This window comes from Pseudopipra pipra, chromosome 7 (genome assembly GCF_036250125.1).
Source record: "Pseudopipra pipra isolate bDixPip1 chromosome 7, bDixPip1.hap1, whole genome shotgun sequence".
In the NCBI taxonomy this organism is placed as follows: Eukaryota; Metazoa; Chordata; class Aves; order Passeriformes; family Pipridae; genus Pseudopipra; species Pseudopipra pipra.
In genome coordinates this window covers 7,032,324-7,051,585 of record NC_087555.1, presented here as the reverse complement: position 1 = coordinate 7,051,585, position 19,262 = coordinate 7,032,324, and the positions used below count along the sequence as shown (strand labels likewise).

At 40.8% G+C, this 19,262-nt stretch overlaps 1 protein-coding gene across 2 annotated transcripts in view; it reads left to right on the top strand.

Moving 5' to 3' along the window:
- The window catches only part of BARD1 (BRCA1 associated RING domain 1), a 41,799-nt gene extending 22,646 nt beyond the window's left edge, over nt 1-19,153 (top strand). Inside the window, exons 7-11 of one of the 2 annotated variants that reach the window (XM_064660369.1) lie at nt 5,097-5,205; nt 6,459-6,594; nt 7,574-7,666; nt 16,998-17,095; nt 17,868-19,153. In XM_064660369.1, coding sequence (XP_064516439.1) covers nt 5,097-5,205; nt 6,459-6,594; nt 7,574-7,666; nt 16,998-17,095; nt 17,868-18,137 — 706 coding nt within the window. In that variant the 3' untranslated portion in view covers nt 18,138-19,153. Of the gene's footprint in view, nt 1-5,096; nt 5,206-6,458; nt 6,595-7,573; nt 7,667-16,997; nt 17,096-17,807 lie in introns of both variants that reach the window. The other variant, XM_064660368.1, reaches the window with a different exon arrangement.
- Nucleotides 19,154-19,262: the final 109 nt, after the last annotated feature.

The following is a 19,262-nucleotide window of genomic DNA, read 5'->3' as shown; positions in this document are numbered from 1 at the left end:
TTTTTTTTTAGAATATGAAACTCCTTCTAGTCCTTTTGTGGGGGCTCTTCAGGCTCTCAATGGACTACCTTTCAGCCCAGGAAAGGGCCCTCCTTAATGTGATGGGATAAAGTGATTCTTCATTACCTCACAGGAGAGCGGGGAGGAAAGTTTGATTAGTTCACTCTGGTTGCTTTAAAAGTCTTTCCCTTTAGCAAAGCTCAGTAAAATGTGACCATGATAAATGTGTTCAAATGTTACTGGGGACACTATGAAATATATGGCGTGAAACCTCACAAAAGTGACTGATGTCTTGCTGCTGTTTTGACAGTAGAATTAACTCAGTTTTGTGTCTTAATGTCCCTTGTGTGTTGGAGAGTTAATCTACTGGAATAAAAACAGAGCTTGTGTTGAATAGCCTACTCAGAGCAGTAGTTTTGAAATTTAGAATGACACTCAACTGTGCCAGAGGAAATATGTTTTTAAAGATGTGCAGTATTTACTGACTGCAGGCCCAAAGGCAGGTAGGACCCACTGGTCTGTGCAGGGATGTAGGATATATCTGGAAGGAAATATAGCCACTTCCTAAGGGACCTTAACTGGTGGGGTGTGCAGGGATGACCCTCTCCAGGGAGCTGAGGCTTTGCAGTTCCAGATTTAGCTCATCAGGTTCACAGACCCATCAAGCACATCTCATTCTGAGCACCTTTCAGGCTGTTTTTCTCTTCACGTGTTAACACATAGTGCTTTAAGAATCAACTGTATATAATATGAAGCAGCCACACACCTTTTGGGCCAAGTGAGTACAGGTGAGGGCTTCCTCTTCTGCCAGAAAGCAATCCTGGGATTTCCATATTCCTTGGCAAAAAAATTTCTTTTGAGATCTCTAAGATTTAATAGTTGTGGCACTCCATTTGCCATTGAAATTTTCACTGACTGGGAAAGATATGAACTACAAATGAAAAATATTATGTGGACCACTGGACCTATTAATTGTCCTACTGGTCTTGTTAATTTTTTTAAGTTAATCTCCTACACATAGCTAATTTTTATTTTTATGGCTTTTTTCAATGTGCTTGAATTCTGCCTTTTTTCCTTGCTTCACAGCAAGCCAAGTGATTTGAAAAATTAGATCTGTGCATTTGCAATTTCACAGCACTTCCTAAATGCTCTCCCTCAAATGGGCTGCCTTTCCAGCTCTTCATGCACAATAAGTTCAGCATTAGTAAGAATTGTAGCAGTGCTCCATTTCTTTTTAGGTGTTGGCTGTCTTTGAGTAGTTGTGAGTCTGATTCTGAACAAACCTCCAGAAATGCTTAGGGATAGACCATGGTCATCAATTATGAATGGATGGCACAGGGACAAAACCTCTTCTAACCTGCAGTTAGTTCAGCAGGCATGAGGCCTGTGACACTGACATCATTTTGTCTGCTCTTTCTAAGACAAGAGAGTGCAGGTCTTTGCTGTCTCAGTGCAAGACAGTATGTTTAACTTCCTGCTGACAGCAGGTTAATTAAAACCCTGGCTCTGTTTGGGTATCTCATATGGTTTTTCTGGCTGCACAGATTAAGTTTTCTTCCTTCTGTCAGGTTCAAAAAAGGTTTCTATTTACCATATTCTCCAATCCAGGTGCTGCCTGGAGAGCCCTGACCTAGTCCTGTTTCCACATGGGAGTTAGTGGTTACTGCACTGAGACCTGGTTGCTGGACTTCCATTCAATACTGAACTCCTTTGTGGGGCTGGAGTAAAACTTGTCTCGAGCTCAGCTGCAGAACCAGAGGTAGCTTCTGGTATCAAAATGGAGCAGCTTAAAACTCCTGATTACAAAGTGTTATGTAGTTATTGTTTGCTTACATCAGAAGTTGTGCAAGATTGGGGCTTGGAAACCATTAACAGGCATGTCTCCATACTTCTCTCCTCTGATGACTTCTTTGCTGAAAGTTTAATGAAACATTTAGAAGGTAGCTGTAAAGTTTTGTTTTGGCTATAGCAGTAACCTCTGTTGTCTTCATACCTAATACTTCAGCAGTGTTGTGCCATAAACTGAATCCTATTTCTAAAGCTTTTTATAAGAAGTTCTTTGATGTGTCAGTCCTTAAGATATCATCTGTCATCTCGTGTAAAGTCATACTCAGAAGATTACTCGGAGTTGCTCTTCACTGGGCTCATCTCTGCTCTCAGCACAGCCATCCTGCTCTTTGATTGGGATTTGTTCGAGCTGTGATAGCCCTCTACTGACTACTCAGTACCTTGATGACTGACTAATAGGAGGCTGCTTGCATCAAAGGGTACATCTGACTCTTGAATGTTTAAAACAACTTTCAAAAAGCCCACTTGCATTCTGGTAGAAAGAATTGTGCCTCGGAGACCTTGTATTCCAGCTTAAGCACCACAGGCAATTATTTCTCCCTTGTAGAAACAATTGTGTCTTCCCTCTGAGCGTGGAACTCCTCGTGTGCACTGGGCCCATTCCCAACGAGCCCAGGTCTGCAGTAGGAGCACTCATAGTTACTGATATTTCTAAAAACACTGTGTGTTAGGGTGGACCTAATGGGCATGTCTAATTTTGCTTTGCAAACTGGATCAGAATTAATTTTGTACTCTAAACAGGGTGGACGATTTCCCTTGTTCAGCTGGGCTGGATAAAGACAGATGTGAGCACGTTTTTGTCAAAAGCTTGTTGCCCACTCCTGTGCCTTGCTGGTGGTGTTGTGCTTGCATAGGTCTGGTCCTTGATCCTGATCATAGGGTTAAAAATAGTATAAATTCCTCATATATTAAAAGCAGTTCCTCAAGCTCCTGCCCTGGTAAGTGTGGCAGAGGCTGGGCATGGGCTCCTTCTCGTGGTGATCGCTGACTTTTTGGATGGTGAGTACAAATAGGGATTTCATCCTTTTTCTTTGAAAAGGATGAGTAAATTACAACAGTAACCTCCTTGAAATCTGTTGTTAGGATGTCCTCCTCGTGTTGGTTTTTATTTTGTAAACCCTATTTTCTCCTGTTTCAGCTACATTTTCTCTCTTTCCTTAAGCTCAACAATCTACTTTGTTGCAAATATTCAAAACTCTTAAATAATCCCTTGTGCTGGTGTTCCTTTTTCAGACCTCAGCTCCCAAGTTTGTCAGAATTTAGCTATGCCACCTTACCACCCTGTAAATAGCCATTGATTCATCAATGCTGCATAATGATGGAATAGCATTTCACAACACTATTACAAATTCATTTAGAAGCAACTGAGATGAGCTTAAAAGTGTAGGAAAAAAATTTAAGTGAATACAGAGGGAGGAGCTGGACCTCTTATTGTACAGTTTAATTGGCAAAAAATGTTCTATGTTAACTGTGATGCTCTGTATATTTATCTATGGTAAACATTCATGAGCTTTTTCCCAACAGTCAAGGATCTTACTGTGCCTTTGGAGGGAAAAACACTCCCAAACCTCTCCTACTGACACACAGTGATTTCCTCCCTCTTAGTTCCCAGTGGAAGGTCAGTCATCTAGTCTAAAGGTGATTTTTAGTGGATGTGATGATATATCTATTCCCCCCCCGCATGCATTGTTCAAAGGAACTCTATCCTGCAGCAGTTTGAGTGGAATATGGCCCTTATTTAAGGAAAGGGCAAGAGCCACCCTGATGATGCATGACAAAGCAGGAACAGCATGACAATATTTAATGGGCTGCAACTCCCGGGACCGGGCAGAGATTTAACCAATTATCTTTTAGTCTGCAGAGCTGGTATTATGCCTGCACTCTGCTCATTAGTGGCACAGAAGAGCTTGGGAATGTTGTAGAATACCATCCCAGACCCTTCTGTGGGGGATTCTTGTGGACTGTTGTTTTCCCAAGGGGCTGTGTTAGTGAGCACTGCTCTGTCAGGAGCACGGGAAGGTGCTGAGGTCGGACACATCTGTCAGCTTTGTGCTGGCCAAAGCCCCCTAGTTAAGTCAGAGTGAAGACTTAATGACTTGAGCTTCTCTTTGGGCTGGATTGGGTTGTGGCCTTATGTGGAATTCCCTATAATGCTTCCTAGATTTCTGCTCTGCACAGGAATGTGTGGCTGAGAGGAGCTCTTCAAAGCTGCAGTGGTTTTTTGACCCCTTTAAATGTTTCATTGTCTGATGACTAAGCTTGCCGGGTTTCAGACACTGAGTCAGGGCTTTGTTCTCAGTGACAAGCTTCCCCTTCATAACGAGCTCTTATTATGCCTTTTGAGAGCAGAGCTATGTGAGGTGGGGAGAAGAGGATCAGCTGGAATAGCCATTATTCCCACAAAGGGCAAAGCAAGCAGAGTATTTCCCCAGAGTGCTGGCAGAGGATCCTGTTTGCTAATGGCAATTATACCTGTTCTGCAGTTTCAAGCTTTCCCTCCCCCCTCTGCTGTCCTGCAGCTGAAAAGTTGTGTGAAGAGGAGAGGGAAGCCATGGCTGTGCTTGGGGTGTTTATAGCAAATCACATCTGTCTGAGGAACGCTCAAAGAGGAAATGGCTCTTGAAGCACATCTAATAACTGTGAGGTGCCACATACGATCAATAGTTCTCAGCAAAATTGGCAAACCCACTAAAATCAGAATGAATTGGCTGCAATGTGTTCTGTGGAACAGCACACTGGGGGAAAATGAGATGCATGCTCAAATCCTGGAAGTGCGAGGGAGCCACGGTTCCCAGTCAGGAAGCAGAGAGCTTTTCCCATAAAAGCACAGCCACATCAACTCCGAGGTTTAGTACAGCGCGTGGAATCTTCTGACATGTCGTTTATGGCAAGTGGATAAGCCAAAAGTGCATTCCTTGGTTATATGACTGCAATGAAAGATTAAAGCTGAATTTTCTGGGTCTTGCAAATGATACCAAAGTGCATCTTGAAACAGTTTAACAAGGACTGTGGTTTATTTAACCGAACGTTCTGCTCTGAACATCCCTTACTCCTCAGCTGAATGCAACAGCTTGTAATTCAGTATCCATCTGTCTTGGATGCAATTCTTACTTGAAGCTTTGTGCTTTTAGCTGAAATTACATATTAATAAGAAAGTGGGAGGGAAAGCTACCCAGCTAATGCGCCCAGTTAGTTAAGAATCAAGTCACATTTTATTTACTTAAACCCATCTGTGCTTGTTTTGCCAGTAATATATTTGGTCTGCGGCCTGTGGACTATGCAGAAAGTGAAAAGATGAAGTCTGTGCTAATGTTGCCAGTGAAGAATGAATCACTTTCGCTTAACCAACCCTCCGAGGTAAATGTCTGTGGGGGGTTTTGTTGTTGTTGTTTTGCTTTTTCAAAAAACCCCTGTAAGTTTAACCTGTAAATATTGAAGACTTGGACATAATTACAGTACGTCACATGCTTTACAGAGAGATTTTAAAACTGGGAAACTAACCTGGACAGTATTTCTAGAATGTATGTGGAACACATACAAGCCATGAAATTCTGTGTTACAGCTTTATCTGGGAAAACAAAGGATAATTCTTGTAATGTGGATTTATTACAGGAGAATGAACGCTGTGTTACTCCTCAAGTATTGTTGCTTGAACTTGGCTGTTGATGGTTTTTTTCTTCATATTTAAATTTGTTCTACTTACTAAACTGTCTGAAAGCAGCAGCAGTTTTTGCTCCAGGTGCTTTTTGTGTGCATTTAAAAGTCTGCTTCAGTATAATCCTTTGTCCAACAGTGAAGATATCAGCAGTTGAAAACAGCTTTTGGAGCTTTTGTGGGGTTTGGTTTTTTTCCCCCCTCTTTTTGTCAAAGACTTCTCAGGACTTTTAACCAAAATCAGGCTATTCAGACCTAACAAGTTCCAGCATTATGAAATGCTTTGGGCTTCCTGATGACTGAGGATTAAACTGACCTGGCTGATAGAAGCAGTCCTAGTTTACTGCAGGATATACAGCTTGGTCTGATCCCTCCTCATTGAGGCTACAAGGTCCCCATTGGCCAAAAGTAAACTGTTGCAGTTGAATGAGCAAGGATTTGGCTGTTCCTTCCCCAGGTAGCAAATGTAAGATGCAGCTCTTCTGTTGCAAACCAACCCCTTGGTGTTTGCATTCGCTGTGGGATGAGTGTGCACCCATGGATGGCTCTGAGCTCACGTGGATGATTTGATCTGAGGCCTGGGGCTGTAGGGTAACAGCATCTCAGAGGTGTGTCTGTGCCATGGAATTTGGGAGTATTTATAAAAATCCAGGAGCTGAAGTGTCACATCCTTGTCAGCATAAAACTCGAGCAAGCAGTGCCTCTTATTTGCATTAGTAGTATCCACATAAAAAAACCACTTAAGCATTCATTGCTTACAGGGCAAAGTATTAGGGACTTTTACTAGAAGTAAATGCAGATGTTAATTATATAGATTACTCAACAGTGTATCTGTTGGTAATACCCTGTTCACTAGGCTTGCCATGAATTGTGTTTCAGAATGCCTATTCTTTTTAAATAAAGCTGTCTAGTAAGTTAGTTGCTTTATGTTCCCAAACATTTTCTGTTTCCTGCAGGCACTGAGCCCCAGCCAGCCTAGAAATGGCCCACTTGGTTTACTGGGGAGCAGTCTTAGTGCAGAGCAGCAGAAGTTGCTGAACAAATTAGCAGCAGTTCTGAAGGCTCGAAGATGTACTGAATTTAACAGTGAAGGTATGTAAATGTTTCTGTCCAGATATAAGTAACTACAGTTCTGCACCTTATCCTTCAATAACCTACAGTGGGGTTTTTTATTGTTCCTAGTAAGGGGAGCTTCTGAAATCCCTGGATTGTAGCTGTGGTACAACAATGCATGTAAACACAAATAAAGCCTCTCTGGTTACTGAGGCAGGAGGCTTCGAGGGGAGCCACAGTTTGGCAGCATGTTGTCTGTTATTGAAAATCCCTAAGTCTCCTCAGAGACCTCTTCCCTTTACACTTCTTTTACCAGCTTTAAGGTCTCTGCCCATATGAGACATCCCATAAAGTTTGTGCCTTCCAGCGAGTCTTGGGCAGATGGTGCCTTTAGAAAGAGCGTGTCATTGCCCAAGAGTTGGCACATGTCTTCTGACATTGCTTCAGGTTTTGTGCCTCATTAAGATTGATGGAGCCAAATTATGGGCCTTGGGGGTTTTTTTTTCTCCCCCTATGAGGAGAGGAACATTGCCTTAAACCCTCCTATTAGATTTTTCTTTGGAGTGCTGCTTGTGAACAAAAAGCTAAGGCAATTTTCCCTTACCATCTTTCACATTCAGATTGCTACTCCAAAATTTTGAGTTGAGTTCTGTTAGCTTTGCATTAAAGCAGTGAGATCTCATAGTAAGATTCCTGTCAGAGTTAAATATAACTTTAAAAGGATTGAGAAAAAATACTGTCCTATAAACCTCATCTGAAGATTTAAGTGTTAGCTTGGAACTATAAAACCATGACTTCCCTTTTTCACAGCCAGTATAAGTTGAAACCCACAAAATTTCTAATAGCTCTTCTACTAACTCTTATCATAGTCTCAAAAATCACATACTTGTGCTGGAAAGAGTGGTTGATAAATTATTATAGTCTGTTTATTCTTTAAATGGTGATTGATTGCTTTTCAACCAGGCATGGTTCTGATTTTTATGTGCTTTTAGTTCTACTGATGTAATTTTTCTCCTAGTAACTCATCTTGTTATCCCTGATGTTCCAATGCCAAGTACTGTCAAATGCATGATGGCTGTTCTGACTGGATGTTGGGTCCTCAAGTTTGAATGTAAGTATTAAATAGGTGGGATTATTTGGGGGTTTTTAACCAGAAATTTTAAATGGGATTCCAGAAAAAAAATTTTCTCAACAACTGCTCTAATGTCAATACTATCTTAACATAAAGTGTGAGGGTTGTGGTTTGGGGTTTTTTTTTTTAAATCTCCTGAATGACAAGGAATTTAATTAGTATAACTACTGCTTTCTTGTAAAATGAGCACATTTCGTTGTTAGATGTGTTGGGTAGGTCATGGCCTGACTGTCAGTGGGGAGGGAATTTCTTCACTGCTGTATTAAAACGGATTTGAAGATTATGGAAAATATCCTGGGAGAGAGGGGAGGATTTTATTGAATTCTAGGATTTCTTGTCAGCAGTTGCCATTAGAATTGATAGGAAACTTTAGCTTGCTTGGGGTACAGCTCAAGGGCTGTTGGAATAAAGCTTATATTTACATATAAGCTGAGACTGTTGAAAGTTTTAACTTCTAACCCAAGTTGCAGGTCGTTCTGATGTCATCTTTCATGCAATCTGTAGCTAGTTTTTATACAGTGCATGCTACTTTTTTATACAGCTGTTCTGTGGACTTAGGCCCCAATTCTGCTTTTTATTCGTTCTCTCTGATGTATTTCTTAGTATCTGCTCTCACAGTAGTTGCAAAAGCCATCTTCTTCCCCTTGACCTTTATGGCTAAGTCCCTTTAGCTAATAAGTACACTACAAATGAGTTAATTATCCATGGAAAACTCACAGGCAAATTTCATTCCAGTTTTCTACTGTGTGACTAAACATCAGAATATGAGGACTCCTTAATGGTCTAAATTTTCCAGCCACTAATGTTTATGAAGGCACTGTTCAAAGCCCCAGAAGCTGCATACTAGTGTTTGAACTAAAGCACATCATCAGCTTGAACACTGGACTCAGAGTGTTCATTTGGCTTCCAGATACTTTGTTCCATGCTTTTTTTTTTTTTTAAAGGATCTGTTGAATTAGTGTCCCTTTAAATGCTTTCTGTAACTCCTATGGTGGCTTTTGTGGCCTTACAGGCATTTGCAGAAGGGAAACACCGTGTTGCCTCTGTGTTCTTACAACTCGGAGTAGCTTCTTGTTGAATGTGTAACAGAGAAACACTGTTTATGTTCCAGCAAGCAGATGGATTTCATAACCTCCAGACATTTTGTTGTTAAGCTGAAGGGAGGTGGTTTCCTCTTTGGATGTAGGGATGCAGCAGGAAGCTTGGAAAGCCTAGAAGTGGCGTTTGGGTCGTGTGATTGGAAAGGGCGTGTTCAGGTGCTCTGGAACAATAAATAACCTGTTTAACTAAGACTGAATAACCTGTTTTTGTGGTGGGTCACTTTGCAGGTTCTTGGCTTCACTCAGTTCAGAAGGCCTGCACACATTCTATCATATATGCTAGAGTGGCTTTCCTTTATTTCATTTTATTGGCTTGCTAGTCAGATGCTTAGAAAAATTGAGTGGTAGAGGAAGATTTAATTAGTGAGACCTCACTTCGAGTCTTTGTGGAAGAACTTTTACACTTAAAAGTGATTTGAAAAGAAAAAATAAGTGAAATAGTCTGAGGGTTATTCAGGGAATATTTTTATGTTTTTTTGTTTGCAGCTGAGTTTTATTTGATGTTGTTAGTACTGATTAGTACAATCCTGACTGCTAATGCTCCCAGCTTAGTAAGCAACATACTACTTAAAAGCGAGTGATTCTCCTCCCTAGTGGGGAATGTTAGTAATAACTCATGGGGTCTGATGCAGCTAAGTGCCTATAATTAACAGCACCACTCCATCTGTTCCCACCAGTCTGTTATCAGTCTTCTTCAGAGTCATTACAAGTTAAAGATTGTTATAACAAATAATGGGACTCCTGCTGATGGAACATTTGTCTAGGAGAAAGAGGTCTTTGCCTTTCTCTTCCATGATTTCTCTCCTAATTTATTGTGGCTTTTTTGACTTCTCTTTGGATAAGTTTCCTTAAATGTGATGCAAATAAACTTCCAAAAGTATGTGCATATTCTGGTTATGTAATAAATTCAAGAAGCTGTTATGGTTCACTGTTCTAAAGTGAACTCATGTTGAAAAACTTCACTAAAATATTTGAAAAAACAAAGCTCAGTGAGGCACTTAATGAAGTGCTGACTATGCATAAGTGAGTATTCGAAATTTTTTTTAGCACAAGGTAAGCTGCACTTGACTTTTATTTCTAAAGTTATATTTATAGCCTAAACATTATACCACTTTCTACAAAAAAATCACAAAAGAGTATTGCAAAAACGGTATTTCATTTGAGAGTCTCTTCTGTTAACTCTTCTGTTAGAGGAGGCTAAACTCTGTTTCTCTAATAAAAAGCAACATCCTTCTCTTGAATGATTCTCTGGTGCTTCTGTTTACACGTGTCCCTACCCACAGACACAGCATCCATTTCTGTTGGCAGAGAGGAAATGTGGAATTTTCCAGCAGAGTTTGTGCCAAGTGTAAGGCCTCTAACTGTTAAAGAGCCAGGATTTAAGTACATATCTTCAGTTTTGGGATTCCCTTTTGCCTTCAGGTGGAAGATTAGGATCAAAGGATGTCACCACTGAGCAATATTAGATCTTCACAGAAGAAGAATTTCCCCTTACCAGTTGCAGTTCCATCCTTTCCATATCTAATACGCTGTCAGCAGTATATCCACTGCCAAGCAGCACAGAATTCAATTGAGACAGTGTTGTCACTGTGCTCCTTGCCCTTGGCCATATCTTTCACTGGTTTCATTATTTTATTGCCTTCATTATTTCTGGGATGGTAATAGGGCACGAAGTGGCATATCATTATCCTTCTGCAAGTAGGCTGAGACAAAGATTCAAGTATCACTGTATTTCCTCTGTGCTTTATGGAGAACGCAGAAGAGCGTAATTAAAACCAGCAGAAGTCTTTAATAGCTTTTCAGCTTGTTTTTTCCTTAAACTTATTGTCATCTGTTAAAGCAGGGAATGAAAAATGATCTCAGTAACGATATGCATTGAAACAAGCTTGTGTCAGTCTTTGCAGCCAAGTGTCTGGCAGAATTCTAAGCATCTGATTGCTCATTCCTTCCTCTGCTTTGCTTACCTGGAGCAGCAGCAATGATTCAGCTCTGATCATTATAAGAATGCAAAAAACCCTGCTTTTCCTATAAGGACTTGAACAACAGGGAGTTGACTGGAAGGGCTGAGGACTGCATGACTGACATTTCAAGGTGAAAACATCTTTCTGAATTTCTTGGAGCAATATGCCCATCCTTGTTTAGGCTCCTAGACCAGAGAAGTCCAAAGCTGTCTCAGCTGACTCCTTCTCAGGCCTGACTGTCTCCCTTCCATGCATAAACATCTTTTAGATACCAGGCTGATCCTCAGCAAAGCCCTCCCTCCTTAAAACAGCTCAAAACTTCTGATCACTGGAGTTTCATGCTCGTTCATTTAAAAGCATGTGATGAGTTCCAGAGGATGAGCACTCCCCTTGGAATTTACCCTGACCTTAGGAATGGCTACCTCCAGTCACTTTGATCAGTCTGGAAGACAGCTGTGGCAAACAGTGTTTTTTCCAAAGCAGGTGGGACACTTGGGGCTTCAGGTGAGAGAATGATTTTCATATCACATGCTCCTAGCTTCTGGGAATTGATGTTTCAGGACTCCCTAAGCATCTGCTCCATCAGGTTTAATGAATACCATCTGGATTAACTTGTTAACTACTACTCTTAAGCAGATTCACTTCAGTCTCTGCAGCATCTTGTCATTTCCATGTGATGAGAAAACAGACTGCTCTTGTTTCTTGTTCTATACCTCCATGAAAATCTGTGAGTCTAAAGTTACTTCATAGGCATAGAAGAGACAATATAAACATTCTTTTCTGTGCTGTAGCAGAGGCCAGTAATGCTGTTTATGAAAGCAAATTGAAGCTAGCCATGCCAAATTCCCCTAAGGCTTTCTCTCAGTCCAGAATTCTTCCTTTTCTAAGAAAAAAACCCCACCAAGTTTTGCTCAATCTGCATGTGGGTTTTAAAACCCAGTGCAGACTGAGCTAAGGATGTTCCAGTTGCAGTCTCTACTAGATCTTGGATGTGTAGTATTTTATCTGCTTTGTTGCTGTCGTGTATTTCTAAATTACTTCTAGCCTTTCTAAGAGATTTTTGGGACTAACCTCTGCTCTTTGCTTTATTAATGCAAATCCAGCAAAACTCCACTAAGGCTAATTGAGTTACTGAGAGCTACCCCTGGGTATCTGTGGGTTATTAGAACTTGTTCTTGGCAACCAGGTTTTTTTGTACTTCATTCTCTTTAAATTGTTTTTGCTGATGCAGTTAGTTTCATTATAAACCAATAAGACTTACATGAATACGGATTACAGGGCTCTGATCTTAAATTTTGCAAATAATGATTTCTTTTATTTCTAGTACCAGTGGCTATAGTTGTATCAAAGGTCAATTAATGATACCATTAGAGTGGACACCCTGTTAACCTGCTTGCTCCTTAGATACTCAGAGGTGAGAAGGTAGGGGCAGCTGCTCAGTGAGGTAATAAGGATCAGTGTAAGCAGTGATGCTTTACTGATCTTCCTAATGAGGGGGGAAAAAATGAGCAGTGCTCTCCTTGCCAGGTGTGGTGGCATCAATCTGAACACGGATGGACTGAGCTACAGCATCTTCCTGCAGTGCTTTTTAGGGGCTTTAATGAAGGCTTGGGCTTTGCTAGGATTTGGTGTTTATCTCTAAAAATTGCAAGTGTGAAATCAGCTGTTTAAGGGGCTTTTAAACTTGTGATGCTCTGTATTTCTGGGGAAGAACTCTGCATGACCCCTCTGCACATTTGATCTTGCCCCAGACCGGCCTTCTGTCAGGCAAGCTTTATCCATGAGTGCTTGCACACTGGAGCTGGGCACTGCACACAGCCCTGCTCCCTGTTTGAAATGCCACTTGCCTGGATACAAGTCTTGCCCTTTTGCGGGTGATTGCCCCAACTACCGATTAAACTACAGGGCCATTAACACGTAGTTGCAATAATCACCCTCTTTTCTTTAGGGGAGAGAACATGGTAAATTAATAAACTTGATCAACCTCAAACTTAGAAAGTCCACAGCTCTTGCTGCCAGTAGTATCAAGGAATAAATCAGAATTGGCTGAGACCCTGGGCAAGCTGAATGGTCTTATTTTATTTTGTAACAGAACAGACTAGCTTTTTAGTCAGGCTTGCCAGTAAAGAATGCACAGACTGTAAATCTGTGGAGGAAAACAATGGAACTGTGGTCTCTACTCCCTCCTAAAATTACAGGTGTCTTCTCAAACGTAAGTTTGTGTTCCCCTTCATTTTCAGAGGCCTTTTTTAAGGCTGCCCTTGTACTTCCAAAGTTTAGTCCTGTTCTGAAAATTGTTTTGTGTAACTGCTTAAATGTCCATCTCAATTTCAGAAGGGAGGTGGCATGGTATTGGGGGTGTCCTGACCACTTTTTAATTAGGATGCTAGCAATTCTTTTTTTTTTTTCAGTCCATTCATTTGACCAGTGTCTTGGTATCAGATTCTCACTGTTGGCTTCTCAATACAGTGCTGAACAAATGAGAGGATAATCTCTGGAGTTTTGGGAATCAGTTTAACATGGCTCCTGTTTGAAGTCAAAGGGCACTGTACTTTGTGTGTAAGGTCAAAAGAGCTTCTGGAAATGTCCCTGTAAAGGTAGCAGAATGATATAGCTGTGAGTAAAGCGTGGAATTTTATTTCCTTTTATATGTCCCTTTAATCAGGATGATACTCAGTCGGGTGAAGAGACTATTAAAAGGGAACTGTCATGTTATCCAGCCACTTATACACATTAGCAGCTTTAAAATTAATAATGCCTACTCCAAGACCTGGACTATATTGAATGGACTCAGCTTAGCACTCAGTTTTCACAGAAAATAAAATCCCTAACTGTAAAGAAAAATAAATGTTGGAATGGCCTGCAGCATGCTCTAATCTCCTGTTTGTATCCCTACTCCTAAGTGTGAAATTGAGATGTTATTGTTGTTAGCACAAGATCACCTTGTGGTGGCTCTGCCATCTCTTGGAAGAATGATAAAGCTGATACATTCCTGGTGATTCCAGATGACACCATAACACAACCAAAGCTGGTTGTGCCCTCTTTGAGAACCTCACTTGGGCTGTTGCATCCAGTTGGAGTCACTGCATCTGAAAATGGTAATGCAGAATCAGTGATTTAGAAGCAATGACTTGACAAATTTTGTGTGGAAAGGGGGGAAAAGAACAGGAGAATAAGAACCTTTTGTTTAGACAAATGCATAATGAATTAGGTAGAAACACAACTTGAGCCCTATGTTGTTTTATCTCAAATAAGAGAGCAGGGGCATATTTCTCTTTTATTTCTTTTTGTCTTATGATATAGAACTCCTTTAATTATTTAATACAAAATCTGTGGTATGTAGGAGTCCCTGAAGGGAAATGAGCCACTTGGGAAGAAATCAGTCTGAACAACATTTGCAGTTAAAGGACATATGCTGGTCTCTATCACTGAAATCATTTTGCTTTCCTCCTTCTAGTTAGGAATCCTTCCTCCATGGATGGATATTCCTTCACTGGTGTAAACACCTTCCTTAAACACTGTTTGCTACTGCATCAGTGTTCTGAGCATACAGGTAGATGTGGTTCTGATGCCACAATGTGGCATTTGCCTCATTTCCTTGTGCCCCAAAGGCCCTCCTTTCCTGTTGCCATGTTCGTGTGGGCTCTTTCCAAGGGATTTTCTTGGTTCAGATGGCTGTGCTGTTGATGGTAGGATTGCCATGAAGGGTGTTGAAGCCTGAAACACCAGCTCTTCTGAGCTTAAGGATTCCATTGACTTTCTTTTTTCTCACCTGTGTGTAGACAAAGTGTTAGAGGAGATGGCTTGAAATGCCTCTGATCGCAACAGTTCCGAAAGGCAACTGTTCTTACCCATCAAATGTGACAAGATCCATGTGTCAGAACAAGTTTTACATCTTGCATGAAAAATATGTTCAGTAATTGAAAATTTCCATCAGCAAAAAAAACATCTGGAGCCTGTTGCTCCACAAAGGGGTGGGTGTGTATGCCTAGCAGCGTTGCCTTTAACATTTATGGTAAAGGAAAACACCTGGGCATTGAAAACTTAGGTTCCGTGGCTTTTTATCCTATCTGGAATACATAGCTTTTGTGCCACAGATCTGTTAAGACACAGATCTGACCTGTTTCTAGCTGGTAAAAGCAAGTTAAAATTCATGAGGATGCTGATCATGCAGACACTGGCTAGGAATGGGCTGTTGACATGTTCCCAGTTTTTTAGGGGAATACACACCAGCCTGGTGGTTCTCGTAGACACAGTGAGAACAGGCCACAGGTAGATGAGTCTTTCTTGCTCTCTTGGAGGATTGTCTTTATGTGTGACAAGGAACTTTGAGGATTCAGGTTCCTTGGAGGGCCTGGCAGTGTGAAGTGGACTGACGTGTGTGTGCAAAACAGATATCACTGGTTTTGCATTCTCCAACGCAGGCATTCCCCTAACACTACTCACTTCCCTGACAATTTAGTTTTTTTCAGGCAAGTAGCAGTACAAAAAGACATTGCAGTCTTTTGTATTCACTCAGTCTTTTATTACTTTTGTATCACATTTGCTTCATTTACTGATGCTGGTACTGGATGCTCAATTTGTGATGTACTTATTGTGTAAAAACCTCATCTCTGTAGTGAAAGTCCTTGAAATCGAGCTTTTGATGGCAGATTGAAATAAAACATGTTCTTAATGAATGGACAGTTCTGTTCTTAAGACTAGATGAGACTGTTTTTCCTTTACTGTGACTGGCACCCATTAATACCTGTATTTTCTTGGAAGAAAAGAATAACAGTGTAAGTTAGAGGCACATTGACAGAGGAAGTCTCGTTGAATTGTGGTGATTTAAAATAAATAAATAAAATGTGAAATAGCTTTTAGATTTATTTTTGAGCTACGAGTACTTGAAATTAAGTTATCAGTATTCATTGCTGTTATCAATAATGAATATGGAAGTTGCTTTTCCAGAAAATACATGACTAGGTTTGCCCTTCTAGTTCATGGTAATTTTCCTTGAAGGAACGAACAAGTGCAAATAATCAGTCTGATACTTGTACATGGAGGGAGGTATTTGCTGTAGGATTCAGCCAGTTGTGGTTTTCTGTAGGGGTTTATATTTTTTGATGCAAGTACATTGGAGGACTTCTGCTGAAATGTGATTCCCATTGCATTTTGTGAGTTGCAGCAAATTACTCAGAGTTTTCTTGCAATATCTCTCTGGATTAGATACTCCTGTCTGCTGGCCTCTTACTGCCATGGCATCCAAGTACCTTTGTCAGTGAGACTTCTCTCGTAGCCTTGGGCCTTCTTCCTTTTTAGGATCAACCCCCCACACTCCACTTCTGATTTTGTTCAGTTTATGGTTTTTAGGTACCATGGGTTTCATATTTGCCCAGTGCAGATAAGTTGCCTGAATTAGAAATGCTGTGCAAGGAGTGAGGTGCTATAAAAGTTACAGCCTTGACCACACTGTAAATCCTCACGGAACCGTTTCCAAAATCAGCTTTGCAAACTTTTTCTTGGGTAATTTTTATTAATGAGTGCAATGTACATTCAGGCAAAATGTTCCACCCTTGAGTGGGTGGCCACTGCAATTCCTGCCTCTGGAGTGAGGTCAGGTAGTGCGTCTAAGGGACGTTAGAGATACATTAGCATCAGCCCATTATTGGAAAAAATAACTGGCCTTAAAACAAGCTAAAAACATGTTGACTCTGAAAGACAATCTCATTATGCAGCAGTGGTAACAGGAATGAATGCTACTGTTAAACCCCAGCATAAATCTCTGGTTCGTGCTGATCTTGGAGACCTTGAAATCCCATCTGATTTGTTATTTGAGGCAGCTTTGTGCTGGCTTTGTAATTGGTCTTTATCAGACAATTGCTTCCATTCCATAACTGCAGCGTGGGTTCTACACGCTGGCTTCAAGCTTCCAAATGATCAGCAATTTGACATTTGACATTAAGTGGTTGACCTTTAGTGGGTAAGAGGAAGAGCTAATAATTCCTAGTGTTTATAGCACTGATTTTAGTGTGATATTACTTCTCTCCATCTCACTTGCATCTTCAGCCGCTGCTGTAAATTTTTTCGAGTTTAAAAGCAAATTGCTAAAGCACACAGGCTTTGATGCTTGTGTGGATGGAATGTGATGCATTGTGGGTGATTATTTTATGTTAGCACAACCACTTAGTCCCTAAAATGACGTGCAAGCCTGTCTTAAAACCTGAGCTCTCTAATTTTTGCCTTCTTTATTGTTTTTTTTTTTCCTAGGGGTCCGAGCCTGTCTGCAAACCTCAGCTCGAGAACAAGAAGAGAAGTATGAAATCCAAGGTGGCCCCCAAAGAGGGCGGCTCAACAGAGAGCAGCTGGTGGGTTTTATTGCTCCAGCCAGCCCATATTAATGACCTTTGGTTCGTGCAGTTCTGCCCTTTGCCACGTGCGAAAGTGCAGAAGATGTAAAATTTTAATGTGGTCTTGTACAGGAATTTGATTAAGTGCAAGGTGATCCAAGGAACTGTGAACACCCATAAAGCTGTCAGTTTTCTGTGTTAGGGGGGATGTTGCTGTAACCTTGTCAGGGGAACACTGTATTACACCCGTGGAAGAAGCTGATGGGACAGGGAGTGATGCTGCTTTGGCCTTCTCTGCTCAGCTTTAGAACCTAGTTCTGGAATTTGAAAGAAAAATGTTTTTATTACTATTTGTTTCTATTTAGGGCCACTTTTATATTTAACTGGGTTCATTTCTGGTTACTTGCTGGATTACACAGGAGAATTCATTAACTGCATTGTAACAGTAGCTGTAAATATTCCTAACTCATAGTTCAAACCCTGTTTGTTGTGCTGGAAAGTAAACAGAAGCAAGAATTTACCACGTAAGCAAGCTTTTCTTGATTGCATTCTTACAGTGAGAACCTTGCATGTTAAGTTGCTGCTCTAGTTTCCAGTCTTGGTTATTTTAAATCTTTGGGGTTTTTTTTTAATGCACTGATTTTTCCTTTCCACTTTTTTCCTCTCTGCTCAGTTGCAAGGTCCTGTATTTATACTTTTTTTTTTTTTTTGTCCCCCCCCCTCCACTTAGCTTCCTAAGTTGTTCGATGGATGCTACTTCTATTTTTTGGGCTCTTTCAAACGCCACCAGAAGAGTGATCTGGCGGAGCTGGTCAGAGCAGCGGGAGGACAGATCCTGGTGAGGCAGCCGAAGCCGGACAGCGACGTGACGCAGACGATCAACACGGTGTCGTACCACGCGCAGCCCTGCTCCGACCAGAGGTTCTGCACTCAGTACGTCATCTACGACCGGGCCTCCAATTTCAGGCCGGAGAAAACCCGGCAGGGCAAGGTGTGGATGGCCCCCTCCAGCTGGCTCATAGACTGTGCGATGTCATTTCAGCTCCTGCCCGTCGAATGAGTATCAGCGTCTCGGGAGCGGGGCTTTAGAATGTGGGCAATCTTGACCTGGTAAACTGGTCTGAAGCTGTGACTTGTGTGTTGGATTCAGGAGAGCTTTGGGCGTTTAAGTGAGTTACTGGGATTGCTGATAGGCTGGAATAAGTGGAGGAGAGAATTGAAAAATGTGCCTTGCCTTATTTAGTATGCTTTATATTTGCATTGAACTTAATAAACGCTTAATGAGTAATCACTGACATTTTGTAACTAAGATTTTGCAAAATGAAACCTTTTGCTTTCTTGATTTGTAGGCGATAGACCCCATTTGTGTTGTGTTTCATATCCATTGACAAGGATCTACTGTATGTGCCAAGATTTCCCAGGCCAGAATTTGTATTCTTTAAAAGAGAGGACTCTATGCATTTGAACCTGCGTGGACATCTCGTGTCAGGTGACGCGTGATGTTTATTACAACTTCTTACAACTGAATTTTGCTGGAAATTCTTGGCATGGGATAAGTCTTGTAGAAATCAGAGTTGAACTAATGACTTGAATTCATCTGGAAGCAGACAATTTTTGAGAACGCTATATTTAAAAATCTTGATTTAGAATTTCCTTATTTTGTAGAAAGATAAATGCTTTTCTCACTTCTGTCCTCATTCATACTTGTAAATGTGTAACTTGAATTTCATTCTATTTTCCTGAGGTTTTGAAGCATTGGGTTCCTTATTAAATTATTATAATAAATATTTCTGTAAGTATGGATGGTTATTATCATGGTTACTTTGAGGAAAAAACTTTAATGATTGCAAAAGAATCATGTCTCACTTGGCACAGTTGTACCTAAGCAGCTGGCTATGCTGGAGCAATATTTGATTCTTTCTTATTTGTTACAATATTTCATGTAATTGGCCATAAGTTATTGTCAGAATCTTCAGCCCTCACTCTGTGCTCTCACCTAATGTCTTGTATCTTTTGTGAATTCATAATTGAAAAATGGTGTCTTGTAATAATATGATAGTCGTGGGATAAACCAGAGTTTTTTGTGTTTGCTTTTGTTTTGCTCCTGATAATGAAACTTTTTGTGTGCAGTAAGTTTGGAGTGTCTTATTGCATGAGCTTGGCTGCAGAATAAGTACATGTCCCA